This window comes from Manduca sexta, chromosome 2 (assembly GCF_014839805.1).
Source record: "Manduca sexta isolate Smith_Timp_Sample1 chromosome 2, JHU_Msex_v1.0, whole genome shotgun sequence".
In the NCBI taxonomy this organism is placed as follows: domain Eukaryota; kingdom Metazoa; phylum Arthropoda; class Insecta; order Lepidoptera; family Sphingidae; genus Manduca; species Manduca sexta.
In genome coordinates this window covers 1,230,067-1,246,293 of record NC_051116.1, presented here as the reverse complement: position 1 = coordinate 1,246,293, position 16,227 = coordinate 1,230,067, and the positions used below count along the sequence as shown (strand labels likewise).

The following is a 16,227-nucleotide window of genomic DNA, read 5'->3' as shown; positions in this document are numbered from 1 at the left end:
TAATATATGAGTTAGAATGGTGTATGTGTGCGTCATGGGCTGAATTTTAGATGCGGTCTTGGGCCTCCTGACGTCAATTGTGATCCTGTTGATAGAGTTTGACCATTAGGTCGCTTTTTATAAGGGCTAAAATAGATTTTGCTTAGGTGTCGATTGTTGTTTTTACGTGTGTCGCAATAAAATGAAGATATATAGAGATTTTGTGAAATTTTATTAAGAATACATAGATGATTTCAAATTAATTAGAACCATTAAATTTCGTTAGATGACCTGTCTTCCTAAGCTCAGGCTTAGGAGAAAGTTATTCAGTGTCATGTGATTTTGTTATTCGTTCAATAATTTCACAAAATCCCCAACCTTTTCATTTACTTGCGACACATCTAATTCGGTGTAGTTTTGTTCAATAACATATGCACCAATCGATAGTCTATAATTGAAGTTACCTTCGTCCGATGCCTTCGAGCTCTCACTTAGTTATTAGTAGCAGAGCTTTCAATTCATCATATTATTTTGTATTTGACAGTTCGGTCGGCAACCACGCCTCGTCCTTCCATTTATTTAGGTCGCACATACTTATCTGCCCGACTTTCGGCAGTCGTCGCTCGCTCTTTATCATTCTTATCGATAACAACCGGAGTCTTCGAATGTCATGCATTCGAGATTTCATCGAATAACTGTTCCAACAGCATTCGACCTGTCTATGTGATAGTACTGTGATAACATGAACTAGTGTTGAAATGTTCAAGTGAAAATGGAGAGGAAATTGACACGTGAAGATTTCATGAGGAAGAGCTTCAGAGCGCCGAGGACGTCGAGCTCGCAGGAGGCCCAGGAGCCGGCCGTGAACGGCGCCCCGCCACCGTCCCCCGTGTCGCTAGCGATGCTTGAGCGAACCTCGCAGACCCCAAGAACCCGGTATGAGGTAACCTCGACCGGCATAGCCCCCAAACGCATAGAGATCAGCCGAGCGCATCCTATACATCTAAAATCGTTCCAAGCTCCCGAGCCGCCCGATGAGAGCGCACCAACACCGCCGTCCGATGACGTACTCCGGAAACTCGAAAGACAGATAGGTGAAATGGAACGGGGGTTGGAGCGAGCACAGAATGGGAACGTCTCGGTAGACGAGAGAGTCAGATACGCCGAACACGAGAATCTGTTGCGTACAGGAGTGTCGTCTGTCGGTGGTGGCGGGTATCTACCAGCCGATTCAGACACGGAACACGACGCCGCGCCGTTCAACAGAAACGAGACCACGCGGAGTAGTACAGGAGGTGCGACCCCCGTACCACGAACGGCTACTAGGCTCGCTCGAACGAATTCAGACACGCAACAACATTCCGTGGCGGCTACGGCTAGACTTATGAGAAAGCTAGCCGATGGGGGCACGAAAGACGAGAAGACGAAGGTGATTTCGAGGAAAGCGATACAGGCGAGGATGGAGCGGGTGAAGAATTCGGTGGTGGGGACGAAGCATGAGCACCGAGTGCTGGCCGAGCACCGGGCGGACCCTCCGTCTCCGAGGACGCCGACTTCGCCCGTGTCCCCGAGGACTTCGGTTCAGGTAATGGTTGTGAACGTTTTGTGGACGTCGATGAAGAGACTCCAGTCTCGTCTGTGTTTTTTGTTATAGTTAAAAGTATGAATGAAGAGGTCTTCGTATACTGTTTAAAAATTAAGTGTGTCTTTTACGTACAGTATTAAATGCTAAAGTATTTGACGTTTTAATATAATGTATGTTTTAAAAAGTGTTATTAGAAATGTTAATTGATACAACGAAATATACCATACAACACGTTGCCCATAAAAATAAGACTTAGCGACAACTTTTATGAAGTTCCAAATGAATGTTAAAGAAACTTTTGTTTTTGAACTTTGCTTTTAAAACATGATTAAGTTTTAATAGCATGTCATATTTTAATGTAATATACCGGCTTTAATCCGTGAAGTTTTTTGAATTACTACGGTAATTAAGAGACGCTTACATTAGGATTAGTAAATTATTAATATTGCTAAAAATTACTAAAAGGATATTTGCAGTCAGTTTGAGTAAGTTCTAAAACAGTATTGAATTTGAAAGTACACCTCACTAAATATATTTTGAATTAAATAGTTGATACTTTTCTATAGAAAGTACTATAATGTATGCATTGAAATATGGGAAAATATTATTACCCGAACACTTTGCACAATGTATACCACCATTTTAGTTTCTCCGTATATATATATGTATGTCCTGATCTAATTAATCTAGCTACACACGGCATGCGGAAGGTTAATTTGTGCCACCTGACGTCGGAATACGTGGCTATAACCTCGCACGAGATCGTTTCGGGTTGAGTTATTGTTACCGAGATTACGACACGTGTCGTAAATTGCCAATTAGTATACAGAAAATTTGGAAAAGCTTCGTACAAACTTACGTCTTTTATCCCCGAAGTGGTAGACAGATTGTGCAGACTCTTTCCGCCCTGTGTAGTCTGTCCTATAATGGGTGCGAGCCTACCGCGAAATAGGCCGAATATTAATTTTCATATACAATATGATGTAAACTGTTTTGTGTATAAAAATATAAAAATCATTTACGGCCTAATAGAGACCAAAAACAATTGTTTCACTTGACGCAATAGAATCGTAATACGCAATAGCAGAATGATTTTAAGATGCATGACATTTCAGATTTTTTTTTTATTTGTAATACGATTCGAGGGTGAAATACCAATTTAATGCCGTGTGAGATATTCAGGTTGTTTAATAAAATAAATTTATTGTGATAATAAAAAGGTTTTATATGACATTTACACATTTATTTGACCGTCAACAGTTAAGCTACTGCCGGCAGCCGAAACGGGCTTTAAGTGACTTGAAATAAAGTAAATTTTTGTTAAACAGTTTTTTACAACAAAACAAAAATTACACAGTTAATATCTTTCTTTCTATTTTCTGTTCAATAATATACAAAGTTTATATAATATTGAAATAATATGATATATTACCTTTATACGTCAAAGTGCTTCACAAGAAGGAACACTTCGCTTCAGACCGATAAAAATTTCAAACCTTAATAGTTATTAGTTGTTAGATACGGTTTCAGTACACGTGTGTGCTGTCTACATTAGGAAGTTGGAAACAATATGAGGTATCGAAGCACGAGTGAGGAATATGAGAATTTCTAACATATATTAACGGTCATGCATTGATTCCTAAGTGGTATCGACAGGGACGGAATATGATGACTTTACAAGGGGGGACAGGCGCAATAATATGCGAGGAATGAAAAATATTAAAAAAAAATATTGTATTTTTTGCACCTACAAGTCAAAGTACAAGATATAGTCGTATTTTATGATAGTTCAAACCTTATCTGAAGGTATAAAGTACATCTAGTTTTTAGGGTGTCGCAAATTAAAAGATTGGCGAAAATGAACATTAGGAACTGTTTCACAAGTTTCAAGTAAATTTTATTTGATAGATATGGTATTAAACAGCTGACGTAGATATAATTTATTTTATTTTTATTTATTTGTGAACATACATGTGTCACTTTTGTAGTTGCTTGGCTTCTACATATTACATTTATGTGACGAGTAGCATTAACTTAGAAGTTGTGAAACAGGTACTTGATGTAAAAAAAAAAATGTTTAATTTGTGATTTTATACTAATAAATGTTATTTATTTTTCAGGTAAGCGCAGTTACGACGTTTTAAAAGTATACAAATATGATCGGAGGTAAGGTTTAGAACCAATGTAGTATAAAACCAAGCCTGTATTCACAGAGGTTGGTAGAGATGCGTTTATTGCGCTAATTCTGCAGCTTCTTGGGGTCCATGTTTAGATGGCAATTTTGATTTTTTTGGTCACTTTTACAATTGTTTATTACATTATATAACAATATCCTTTATGAGTAAGGGGGTAAGTGTTTAAGTTCAATTTTTTTTTTTATTTTTCTCTCACACAGTCATTACAGAACTATTCCAATGCGACAATGTGGGGTAATTTACATTGATGTCTGCAGTTACAAGCCAATGGCACCTCCCACCATCGATTTGACTATCATCACGTCTGTTTTATCAGTTCAACAACATTTTCAACGTAAAATAAAATCACGCGCACTCCCGGATTTGTTCGCCGTTGTTCTCAAATCCGCCAACCGACTCTTATTATGTATGCAGATACGACAAGCAGGATATTGGGCGAGATGTGTTCGCGGTTTATCACGTAGTAGTTGCAGTTATTATTTTTTTAATCGTCCACGTGGAGTGACTGCACTACATCAGATTGTTATCATAATACTGTATAGATAGAGTATTGAATGGAAAAAGATGGCTATCTCATGCCGGCCTATTTAGCTGCTTCATCACGCCACGGAGTAAGGAACCAGGATTATAGGAAGGAGGGAACACGCGCCCAGGCTAACTATTCCAAAGCCTGATGGTGCGAAGAAAAGAGTTAGAGTCAGAATAGTCGCACTAAGTAATAGTTTGTTTATTAATAATAACTTTACATTGTTCGCTTTTGCCGCCAAGTATTATGGTGGGACTTCTATAAAGACATTATTCCCAGTGTAATTAGCTATGGGTGTAACATCATAGTGGTCCACGTGTGTCGCGGTCAGGGATCAGCCTTTGTATATCTGGCTTCCAACAGACATGATTGTGTTGATTGAGGAGGGATAATCATCTCTTGTCAGTCAGCACACCATCTGGACCCTATTCTGACCATCGGCTTCAGTGGGGTTTCTTTTCCGTTGTCGAAAAAACTTTAATTAAGATTGTTGTTCAACGGCATGCAGATCTAAATCCATATTTTCTGCACGGTGTTACTGCTGTTCATGGGCAGGCAAGCGGTCGGAAAGCTTGTCTTGTCGTTCGATTATTAAAAAATCTTAAGACCGCCCATTCTTTCTTTTAATATATACTAAAATAAATACTTAAATTCGCATTTATAACTTGCATAACATTTTCTCCACCTAGCAGAGTTAAACCGAAAGAATATTACATCACTGTCACCAAGCTTCCTGCCATACCTTGGTGCTCTGAAAGACTGTTCCTTTGAGTATCCTTGAAAGTAATTGTTTCCTCCATTATGTCGTCGGGCGCGAGACGAGCGTGTCCGGTGACGTCATAAAGGATTAGCTTTTGTAGATATTTTATACAGACAAGATATAGTGACTCTTATGCATCTGATGGTAAGTGGCTGCTAGATAGAGTATCGCACGAGAGATGATCGCCAGTCGATACAATTATGCCGGCATTATATACACACGGTGATCAGGTTATGTAGCTTGTGTACAGTGGTTGCTATCCGGCTGCCTACCACACGCATACAACCCGACATTCCGATCCTATGTTTAGAACAAAGGGCATGTACCCGAAACTTGAAGAAAATAATACAGATATGTAAACGATCTTAAGCAAATGGAGCGTGAAGAAGCAATTAAATAGTCCGGCATAACTGTACCGACTGTCCGGAGATGATCATCTCTTGCCATTCGACATGTTTTTGGCCTTCTCTTTACTTAGCTTGAGGTCACTTTGCAGTGCTGTCGATAAAAAGAAAACAAACCGTGGTGATTATATGTACCGCTCGTTCTTTTGCTGCAAAAATAGACATTGTTATGATACCCACACAGGCGGAGAGTGGACACACATACAAACCTTACCTATAGCCCTTCAAAATATAATAGATCTGCATTCACGCACTAACATTAGACGTGAGGTAATAAATTACATTTCCCACGCAAATAATTTCCGAAAGCCCGAAACTTGGACTATAATTGGCGAGTATCAAGTAAAAATGTTACGTATGTCAAGGTTGCCATGCGGGGCGAGCCGGCGCGGCGCACGCGATGCGAATTTTAAACGCACCAACACGCCGACAGACGTACAGTCAATCATGAAAATAAGTGGACGGATTCATAAATTTTTATACTGTTTTTTGTGTTTTTACCTATAATTTTTTTCTGTAACTAACCACTAAAGATTGCCTATATAATTATATCTTTTTTTAAAAAAATATTTATATGAAGTTTAATATGTATTTGATTCGATTTTTTGATTTTGTTTAACTACTTTGGTTTTGACTTAATGTGTAGAGTTCTAAAATTATTACAAAAAGGCCACGTGATCAGATTTTTACTAAGTACTTAAAAACACCAACAATTCCAAATGTTTCAAACCGGCCGGTACTATTGTATTGACTTGAGAGGGATAATCATCTCATTAGTCAACACTATGTGGACCCAACTCCACTTATAAGCAGGTACACTGGGGCACACTTTGCCGAGGCAGTGTTAAAAAAATAAATGTACTATGCATGTGCTGTTTCTCTTAAAGGTAACAAATACGTCGTCCTCATATTCTCAATACGGCGTAAAATTTTCTGCCATAGCACGATATTAAAAAAATATTTCGCTTACTGTCAAGGTCGATTCGATACTATTCTTCGTTAAGAGGCGACGCCATATGTAGCACCTGCTTTGGACCTCATCAGCCATGTGTTACGAAATAGCAACAGATATTTAATACTATTGTTATGGACATATGGTGTTTTATTTTTAGTAAATAGTTAGTGAAGTTTGACTCTTTAAAATTTACGTTTTGAGTAATGTCTTTTGCAATTTCTCCTCGCTTTACCAAGTTTTTTCTAATTTATGAATCATTCGTTGCGGCGGAACTTTACGAAAAACGGTTATTAAAAGTCTGATTTTTAATAGAATTTAGAAACTGGATTTTTTTATAATCACATAGAGATATATTTTGTTTTTCTTCAATAATGAAATTCTCGTTTTAGGTAGTAGTGTTATATTATGTATCCTATTAACAAGCAAATGGATAATAACGGGATCATTGATTAATGTGGCGTGGTCCTAGGACCACAGAATAAACCTTAAAAAACTTGCTAAACCTATTACAATAGCTATTCGACCTTGGTTCTTTAAGAATTTATGTCTATATTCTATTTGATTAGTAATTTCATTATTTACATAAACATAATCATTTAAACTATACTGCTGTTTGAACATTGATATGGTATTTAATATTGCGGTCGTACGTTCCAATGGCTTTTTATGGAAATGCGGCATGTGAATAAGCGAATGATTTATGCTTGAGTTGAAAGGGGGATATCAACATGTTGTAAATTGGGATACCTGCTGTTTGCTGTGGCGAAAGGTAAAATTTTTCAAAAGGTAACCTGAGGCAAAAAATATGTCTTAGCTACTCTAATAATATAATTAATATTCGCCCTGTATTATATACTGTTCCAATGCTGGGCACGGGCCTCCTCTGCTACTGAGAGGGATTGTTAGACTTCATACACCTTCAAAATTCCTATAGAGAACTTCTCAGGTGTACAGGTTTCCTCACGATGTTTTCCTTCACCGTTAAAGCAAGCGATAAATCACAAAGAATACACATATAATTTTAGAGAAGTCCGAGGTGGGTGCCCTTGGATTTTGAACCTGCGGACATTCGTCTCGGCAGTCCGTTCCACAACTAACTAGGCTGTCGCCGCTTTTAGGTAACCTATCGTGGCCAATTTAACAGTAAACAAAAACTAAGACAAACGTAAATAAACCTAAAAGAGAAGCCGGTAGGAATCGGGTTGTGTAGACGCTTCGCGGCTGCTGTTTAGTTATTTTTCTTTACTCTTGTCAATACAATTATTACGAAAGCAACTGGTCTATCGTAAGATTTACGATCGCTGCTGAACGTAGACTATGCCGAAGATCATCAGACCTACTTGGAACCAGCATGCATTCATGTCTTTAAAAAGTTTGTCATTACAATATTACTCTCGCCCTAATTGTAATTAAAATGCAATACAAATATAATAAACGAAATATCACTTGAACGGTAAGACGCCATAATTGATATAGAACGCAATATCAATCCAAAATTGGCCAACTAATATCCATCCAAAATTAATGGGACAACATTAATTCAGATCTCTACCTCTCAAACCTCACACAACAGACAATATAGAAGCAGCTGTTTCAAAATTCAATCAAATCGTCTCGAGTAAACATTATACGCTTGTGTTGACTACAAATACACGTTTGTATATTTGTATACATTGGGACTTTTATACGTAATGGTATTTACTTTATACCAATAATCATTATATTAAAGGAGTCTAGTCGTATATATTGACACTTATTTTCTTGACTGACTGTATTTAATGTTAAAGATTCACATCATTGTTGTGATTTCAATTGAAAATCGCTCTTTTTAGATTGTTTTATAGTAGTACTAGCCGTGCCCGCGGCTTCGCTCGCGTGGAAATCTGTGTTTCAAAAATTTTTCCCGCGTAAATCCCGACCTACGAGATTTTAACAACCATGCGACCTCTTCAACAGTAATTGTTATATTGCAGTCAATTTACACAAAACCGTAATGTATTATTAACTTAAACCTTTCTTAAGAATTACACTATCGTTTAGTAAAAACCGTATAAAAATCCGTTCAGTAGATTTTGAGAAATCGATCACTTACAGATAGACTGTTTTTGGGGATTTTGTTTTATAATATGTATAGATATAGGGAAACTTACTAGTAAGTCAACAGGCTGATAGGTAAGATGGGATAAGATAAGTGAATACTCACACCAACCAAAGAATGTGTTGTCTGTAACCATTGGAAAAAGGGGTAAATAAATTAGGTACTCGACATAGCCGTACAAAACGTTGCGGAAAACCTGCCACTTTGCGGCAACATTCTTTTGAATAGATGTAACATTCCCGCACAATTCGTGTTGAAGAGAAAAGTACCACGTGGTTCTTTCACTCACGAACAGAATTGAATGTAAGAATGAACCGAAAGACCGAAACGACCGGCTAGTCCAGTCCATTACCGGTAAACGGATCGATGACGGAACGACTACCGCCTTGACACACTGACTTTTGTTATTAAACGCGAACGTAAACCGCGGCCGGAACGTAAACCTGTTACGTGAACGTTTCGCGTTTATTGCCCTGAGTTGACGCTATTGAGTTTGGTAGAATTCGTTTTTACGGGTTATGGCTTTTTTTGATGGAGATTTAAGTTCGTGAGATAAGGGTAGGATATAATATAGGTTTGCTGGTGGTAGGATATATTTTATATCCGCCTGGATAGCGATCACCGCACACAAGGAGTTATAACCCGCCATAGTGGTCCACGTAAGTGTGTCGCGTTCCGGGGCCAGTCTGTGTATTGCTGGTTTCAACAGGCCGGCATAATTGCGTCGACTGTCGACGGGTAATCATCTCTCATCAGTCAACATTCTATTGGACACCACTCCACTTAAAATCAGGTGCAGCGGGGTTACTTTGCCGTGAAACCAAAAAAAAGAATTCGTACGGGAATCGTAGGTTTCTTTTGGGATGAAAAATATCTTGAAACGGAGGACATTTTTATAGAAGTCTTGAGTCCGCCAGAGTACGTTGATGCCATTTTTCCTTTCTCTTTCCCATTTATGGGGCACCCTGTATAATATAAGAATACAAATTAATGATATCTACTATACTAACTGTACAGAACATGTTTTCAACATTATTCGTATAATAAATTCGCCCCCAAACCGCGTGGGGCGTTCAGATGTATCGTAAATATCTGTCGACAATACGATATTGCGATACGTTGCTAAATTCATAGCAAAGACAGATAAATTAAACCGTTTGACTAGACAAGTGTCTAAAGATAGATAAATGGATTATTGTTTATACAATCCATTGTTTAGATTAGGTATCTTATTGGTATTATCGTCTGAGTGGTGTTGTGGCGTATTTGAACAGTGGAAAGTCCCGGGTTTGGTCTGAGGTCATAATCGAGACGTCATAGGTTACTGTTAAGGTTAGAAATTAATTTATCCGGTTTTTGACACGGGTTGGTATTGGATTTTTTGAGGGAGTCGAAAATAGAGAGGCAATCGGTGGTAATTTAAAGCGAAAAGGTTTTTAAAAGGTGTTTGAACATTTGCCACTCTTAAGTCGTTAGTCAAACAGTTTTCATTCAACAGGAGAGTATGTTTTTTGGTACAATTTCACGGTCGAAAGTTCTTTCATTGATTTTCATTATATGAACCATATCATCGTCTCATGTCTAGCACCAATACCACATCTAAATAGTAACACCACACAGCCTTGTAGAGTGAGGTATCAAACACGACGCGAACAACCGTGTCGTTCGATCGTGATTGGTTGAGATATGACACGTGACAGACGTTGGTCTCTTGACCAATCACAATCAGACGACACGGACGTTCGTGTCGTGTTTGTTTTTCCATATTCTAGGTAGGCTGACCAGTGACGAAGGGACCATATAAGCCGATTCCTGCCGGCTTCCCCAAATTTAATTATCATTAAAACGATTCGCAGACCTCATTAATGCATATTATTAGAACGTATAAGTAATGTCGAGTTCCCTTTCGGTAAATTTCAACCTTCGCCACTGCTGATCATTAAAGTTTACGCAGTGCCGCATAAAATGTCATCGTCCTATACAATTGGCTAAAACAGTCGTTGTTCCTTGATATGGGAAATAAGGTTACATACAAAAACTGAATAAATTATATTTAAATTTTATATTTCTTTCAATCATTTGAAATCCTTACTTGACAGTTACCTACAACTATAAACTGCATACAAGACATAGATGAATATCAAACGCGAAGGTTTCTAATAAAATAAATACAAAATAATATAGACATAGGGCCGTTCTGATTGGCTAATATTGAGATACAACTTGAATCTAGTTGGCTGTCAGATAAACAAAGCTGAGAAACAGACTTGTTATCACAGCAATGCTCCGTCCTTAGATAAATAACGTCTATGAATAAGGGGGTAATTGTTTGCACTTTAATATTGAGAATCTAACACTAGATTTTATTGCAACACCCGATTTTCACACAAACAACTTTATAAACAAATTCAAATAGAAAAAACGAAACTTGTCCATTCAGTAAAGTTTTATCTAAAGCCGCATGAGATCGTTTGTAAGCCTTCGGAGCCGAGTTAAAGTGGAGCCGAATTCGGGCTCCAGTGTGCTAAGTCGGGAACTTGTGAAAACTTGCTATTCAGCAATTCGTACCAGGATGAGGATGGGGGATAAAGTGGGAGGGTAGTTCTATGGCTCTCTTCTATATCTATATATATAAAAATCAATTGCTGTTCGTTAGTCTCGCTAAAACTCGAGAACGGCTGAACCGATTTGGCTAATTTTGGTTTTGAATTATTTGTGGAAGTCCAGGGATGGATTAAACGGTGACGAACATAAATAATAAATAACGGAAAATACTAAAAACGACAATATAAGTTTTCAATACAAAATGTTCCTACCTGTCAAACATTTCATGTCTTTTTCTCTTTTTAGAAATAAAGAACTGTAACATATATATAGATGTATTCAGAAATAAGTCTGTTTCATAGTTGTATTATGAGGTCCGATTTCTTTGGTTTATTTTGTTCAAATACAAAACATTTCAGAAATAAATAAAGTGTAAAAGTGTCAGTGGGTTCTTAAAAATAGAAAATAAATAAATATATTTCAAGACTATTATTAAAATCTATCATCAATTTGTCAGTGCGTGAGAACTTTATTTATCGTTATTGTCGCAAAATGCCACGGAGAAGATGACTTAGATAGTCGAAGTTAATCAAATGTACGACGAGCTACTTCACGTGCAAACCGTACTCTCGACTAGCGAGAGACAGATAATGATAACATACGTATTGTATGGCAAAATTGTGTTTCACAATAAATAACAATAATAAATGTATGTAGGTGATACGAAGTTCACCGGGTCATCTAGTAATTAATAAATATTTTAAGACAAACAGTGGTAATTACCTTAAATCAATTAAACCGCACAAATCACTAACAATATTTTAAATTAACTTATTTTTAGCTCTTAATATACAAGTGTATACAGGTGGACTTAATGCCATAGGCATTCTCTACCAGTCAACCAATCTAATCATGTTGTGTTGTGACGGCATGCATATTCGACTGAGAAACATTTTTTTAAAATGATTTTAGTTTTACCTGACTTTACAGGCCTTTAACTAATTCCGAAGTAAGTTCTCGCGTGTTTACGACAGCGCGAAAGAAACGATCAACTTTAACATCGATTTCCTTGCCGCTTTATTAAAGGATTAACTCCTTTTACGAGCCCAGAGACCCTATTACGGTCTATTCGTACCCCCTTCTCTACATTTGGACCGCCACTGCTGGATAAAGGCCTCCTTTGAAATATCCATACCGACACTACGCGTTCGGGAGCATTATACGTCCTCATAGTTTTGTTTGTTAATACTGGTGATAGCATTTTGTAACTTAACCAAGAACTGAACATCGTAAAAGTACCGTTACACAGTGTTATGCGAATTTTTAAAAAAGAAACTCTTAAAACACAGATTTATTTAGGAATATAGGACTTGTATGAATAAACAGAAAGGACGAGTATTCTCGTTTTGAGTTGGTTGACGAATGACTGGCTGTCATCGGCGCCGGGACGGGGTTGCGAGAGGGTGCACGAGGTTTTATTATGGTTTACCATAATATACAAATATCCGTGCGATTTACATTTGAACAAAAAATAAATTTAATGATGTTATGTAGTACCTACTATAGGGTGAAGACGCAGATGAACCTCCCTAAAAATAACCTTGGTAGTGCCCACGCTGGCTGTCGTTGCGTCTGGATACAGCGGGCTATCGTAGGCTACGAACTGTTAGGCTTAGGATACGGGGCTGCCAAGCCGAGGCCCATACATCTCGAATATATAACAGTACGGATAATAAACGGAAACACAAACGGAACGTCATAAACACTAGTAATATAGTTGGACGTTCATATAAATTCCGCAATCGGTCGATTGGTTAGCTTTGGGAATTTGTGGGCGCGTTCCGGATTACGGGATTGTGTTGCAGGGCTGGTGAACATTTTATAAGCAACTAATGTTTATAACAGAGGAAACGAGTTAGGCAGATGACCTCATAAAAGTAGCAGGAGGTCGCTGGATGCGGGCCGCTCACAATAGGTTCATCTGGAAATCTTTGGAGGAGGCCCATGTTCAGCAGTGGACATCCTGCGGCTGATTATGGTGAATGTTTAAAAGTGATAACATTTTCTCATATAAGATGTACAATGACTGATTGGTGCTACTTTCGTATAGAGACAAGAATTTACATTAATAAAATGCGAAATAATGGCATTGTAAGAGTATATTATATCCCACTTGGGATTTATCCAGTGCCGCATGAGGGAGGGCGCAGAAGCCAGAGCCCCCGGCAGCACATAATAATGGATGGCAATTTTCTTTTTCGGAGACTTTCTTTATGCTTTCGCCCGCTTTCCACTGTAAAGGGGCGTCAAGAACCTATCCCACTGCACTATCTAAATATTGTATTTCTAATGTTAATATCCAGAATTAACAAGTCCAATTGATTTTCAATACGCGTGAAATGTTGACCACCCCTGCATATTTCAGTGCCGTAGAGACGCACCATCAGTGTTATAATATGAATAACGGATCGACAACGAGTTGCGTTTTCAATGGACATTATTATTGTTGGAAATTTATTAGCGCACCGCGAATTGTGTTCGGACGAATTGAAATGTTGTAAAATGTTAGTTTTTTTAGTTGTTTTAGTAGTTTTTATTTGTGTTTCCGAAGCGTGAAAGTCTCTGCCGTGAATAATGGTTATTGAATCGTAATAAAATTTTGCCGATGTTACTGGAAGGTAATGGAGCTTTTATCGATAATATATATTTTTATATCTGTTTGTTGTTTAGACTTTCGCCTATAAACACATACACACACTCACGCCTTTTACTACTGAAGGGGTTAGCACAGACTTTCAGGTGCACTCATTTTCCGCTGTGCGTATTCCGTCCCATGATGTGATAGGGGTATAAGCCTATAGCTATGTCGGACACAAATTTCGGACTCCGGACTGATATTGATTAGAAAAAACCCGATCCGACCCGGGTATCCAATCCGAGACCACGGCATAGCAGTTGTAACGTAAATGTACCCTAATACAACTACGCCACCGAGGCAATTAAAACATTGACCTGCATAATATCAATTTAGACAATAGGGTACCGGACTCATTTTTGTTCTTTACTATTATCAAATATTTACGTTGTATAAATTATAACACAAAAGGAATTATTAAAATCCGGTAAAAAATCAACAAGTTATAAGTCTTTGAATTTCGGTGGAAGGGGTAGTTAACAAGAAACAGAAAAGAGACGAAATATCCACATGTGACGTCATGGGGAATTACGACGCGTGCGAAAGAAAGAGATGAAGCGATATCCCCACATCATGCCCACTTCTGCACGTTACAATATTTTAAATATGAATTATTCGCTCATTTTTTAACCAATTTTTATGCTGTTTTCGCAGACGTGCTTCTTTTTCGTATTAAAAGTCATTACATATAGAATAATGTACAAAATCAAGCATAGGCCGGTCCCCTATACTTGACATATTTGAAGTGTATGGGAACACAACAATGTCTTGTGAAGGAACTGGTCATAATAATAAGGTATCATAAAAAAACGTTTAAATATTAAATTTAAAAAAAGAACAAACTTAAAACCCCGTCTAAAAATGAAGTAATAATAACAGTTTTGCTATAATTTATACCATGGTTGCAAATCCGACAGGTGCGACCAAGCTGCCTGTTGAACAGATGGTCACTCAAAGGTTGGTCGTAGGCCGTCATACCACTGGCAATGTGTATACATTAAGGTGGTAGCTCAAGGTCCATTTTCATACATTTTGTTTCGGCTTTAATCTGGGTAACTAAACAAGTATTGGCAAGTAAAGAATTTAAATTCACGTCTAGTTAGTGATTAGTTCTCGCAGTTGAAGAAAAACGTAAAATAATTAATAATCATGGATATTTCTGCCTTTAAAATTTCGTCATATTAAATTTTAAAGGCCGAAATAGTTACCCAGATTAAAGCCGAAACAAAATGTATGAAAATGGACCTTGAGCTACCACCTTAAACTTAAAAACAAAACTAAAAAGGACGAAATTTTATAATGTTAGAAGTTACATGCCTTTTTCATAATTATCTATTGTCGTAATTCAAATAATTAACATCGATTTTACCCGACTTCCCAAAACGAGAAGGTTCTTAATGTGTTTTTTTTTCTATTGTGTATTCTAATTACTAACGCTTATGAACATGTTTAGGACGTTTGTAAGAAGTAATCGATATATTCCTGAAATTATGACATAATTTACACACACTAATAATTATAAATAAATCAATTCAAAAAAATCACCAAAACAGCAACAAACCACCGCAGCGCTAATAAACTATGCATAACAATGGCCAAGGGCGAAAAAAAAATAACTTAACGAACGCCCGGTGACGTAACACCGAATGCAATACGCGTGTTCCGTGCAAATAAAACACGCTTGCCGTTCAACTAACGACACTCCTCACTGTGTAATTGGGTATTAATCAGTTTGAAAAGTATAGACGGCTTGAGACGTTTTGGCCGTGACGTTATGGTAAGTAGGGTACGCGGTGGATGTATTGCCAGCTTGTGCTTGGATTCCGATGTTTTAATTAAATTTAAATTGATTTTTAGGATGTAGCTTAGAAATGGTTTTTGACATGTAAAATATTTTTTGTGAATTAATAAAAATAAAGAAATTCTGTCTTGTTGGTATTATGTTTGTGTAAATTAAGCCATAAATATGTATACGAACGCATTTTTGAGGATATAATATTAAGTAATTTTCTGTTTTGTGTACACTATGGTATATTATTATATTTTGTCATTTAAACCGTAAGTAATTGAAAAAAGACTTAGTCATTGAAAGAAGTATAAGTATAAAAATACAAACCAAACATTTTTATATAACACATTATTCAAATCCCACGTTTTAGAATACTAAACACGAACGCAACAGAATTTAGCACAACACAACACGCGAGCCTCGCACAATAAAATAAAATCCGCAACGTCCACAACAATGCCTTCAGCTTGCAACCCCGTGCCACCCCGTGTCGTCATTTCCGCTCAGTACGATTCAAAATGTCCGCCGGTGCGGACGTGTGCGGCGAGTTCAGTTTACGTGTGTAATCAAAAATATTAACTCATGTTTTAACAGTGTTGTGTTGTTTTGTGTTTACTATGGCTAGGAAACGGGTAAGAGTTAGGTTATTTTGTGTTGTGTTATTTTTATGTTGTGTACTGAGTTGTGGGGTTTAGGA

The 16,227-nt window shown here is 37.4% G+C and overlaps 1 protein-coding gene across 31 annotated transcripts in view; it reads left to right on the top strand.

Annotated features, from left to right (window-relative positions):
* LOC115450511 (MAP/microtubule affinity-regulating kinase 3) overlaps positions 1-16,227 on the top strand; it is a 246,736-nt gene that overhangs the window by 162,779 nt on the left and 67,730 nt on the right. For 23 of the 31 annotated variants that reach the window (XM_037437522.1, XM_037437534.1, XM_037437529.1 and 20 more), the window contains exon 2: positions 687-1,564. The exons of 6 other annotated variants lie outside the window; for them this stretch is intronic. In XM_037437522.1, the coding sequence (XP_037293419.1) occupies positions 752-1,564 (813 nt within the window). In that variant the 5' untranslated portion in view covers positions 687-751. Of the gene's footprint in view, positions 1-523; positions 1,565-16,227 lie in introns of all 31 variants that reach the window. 2 more of the 31 variants (XM_037437505.1, XM_037437501.1) reach the window with 2 other exon arrangements.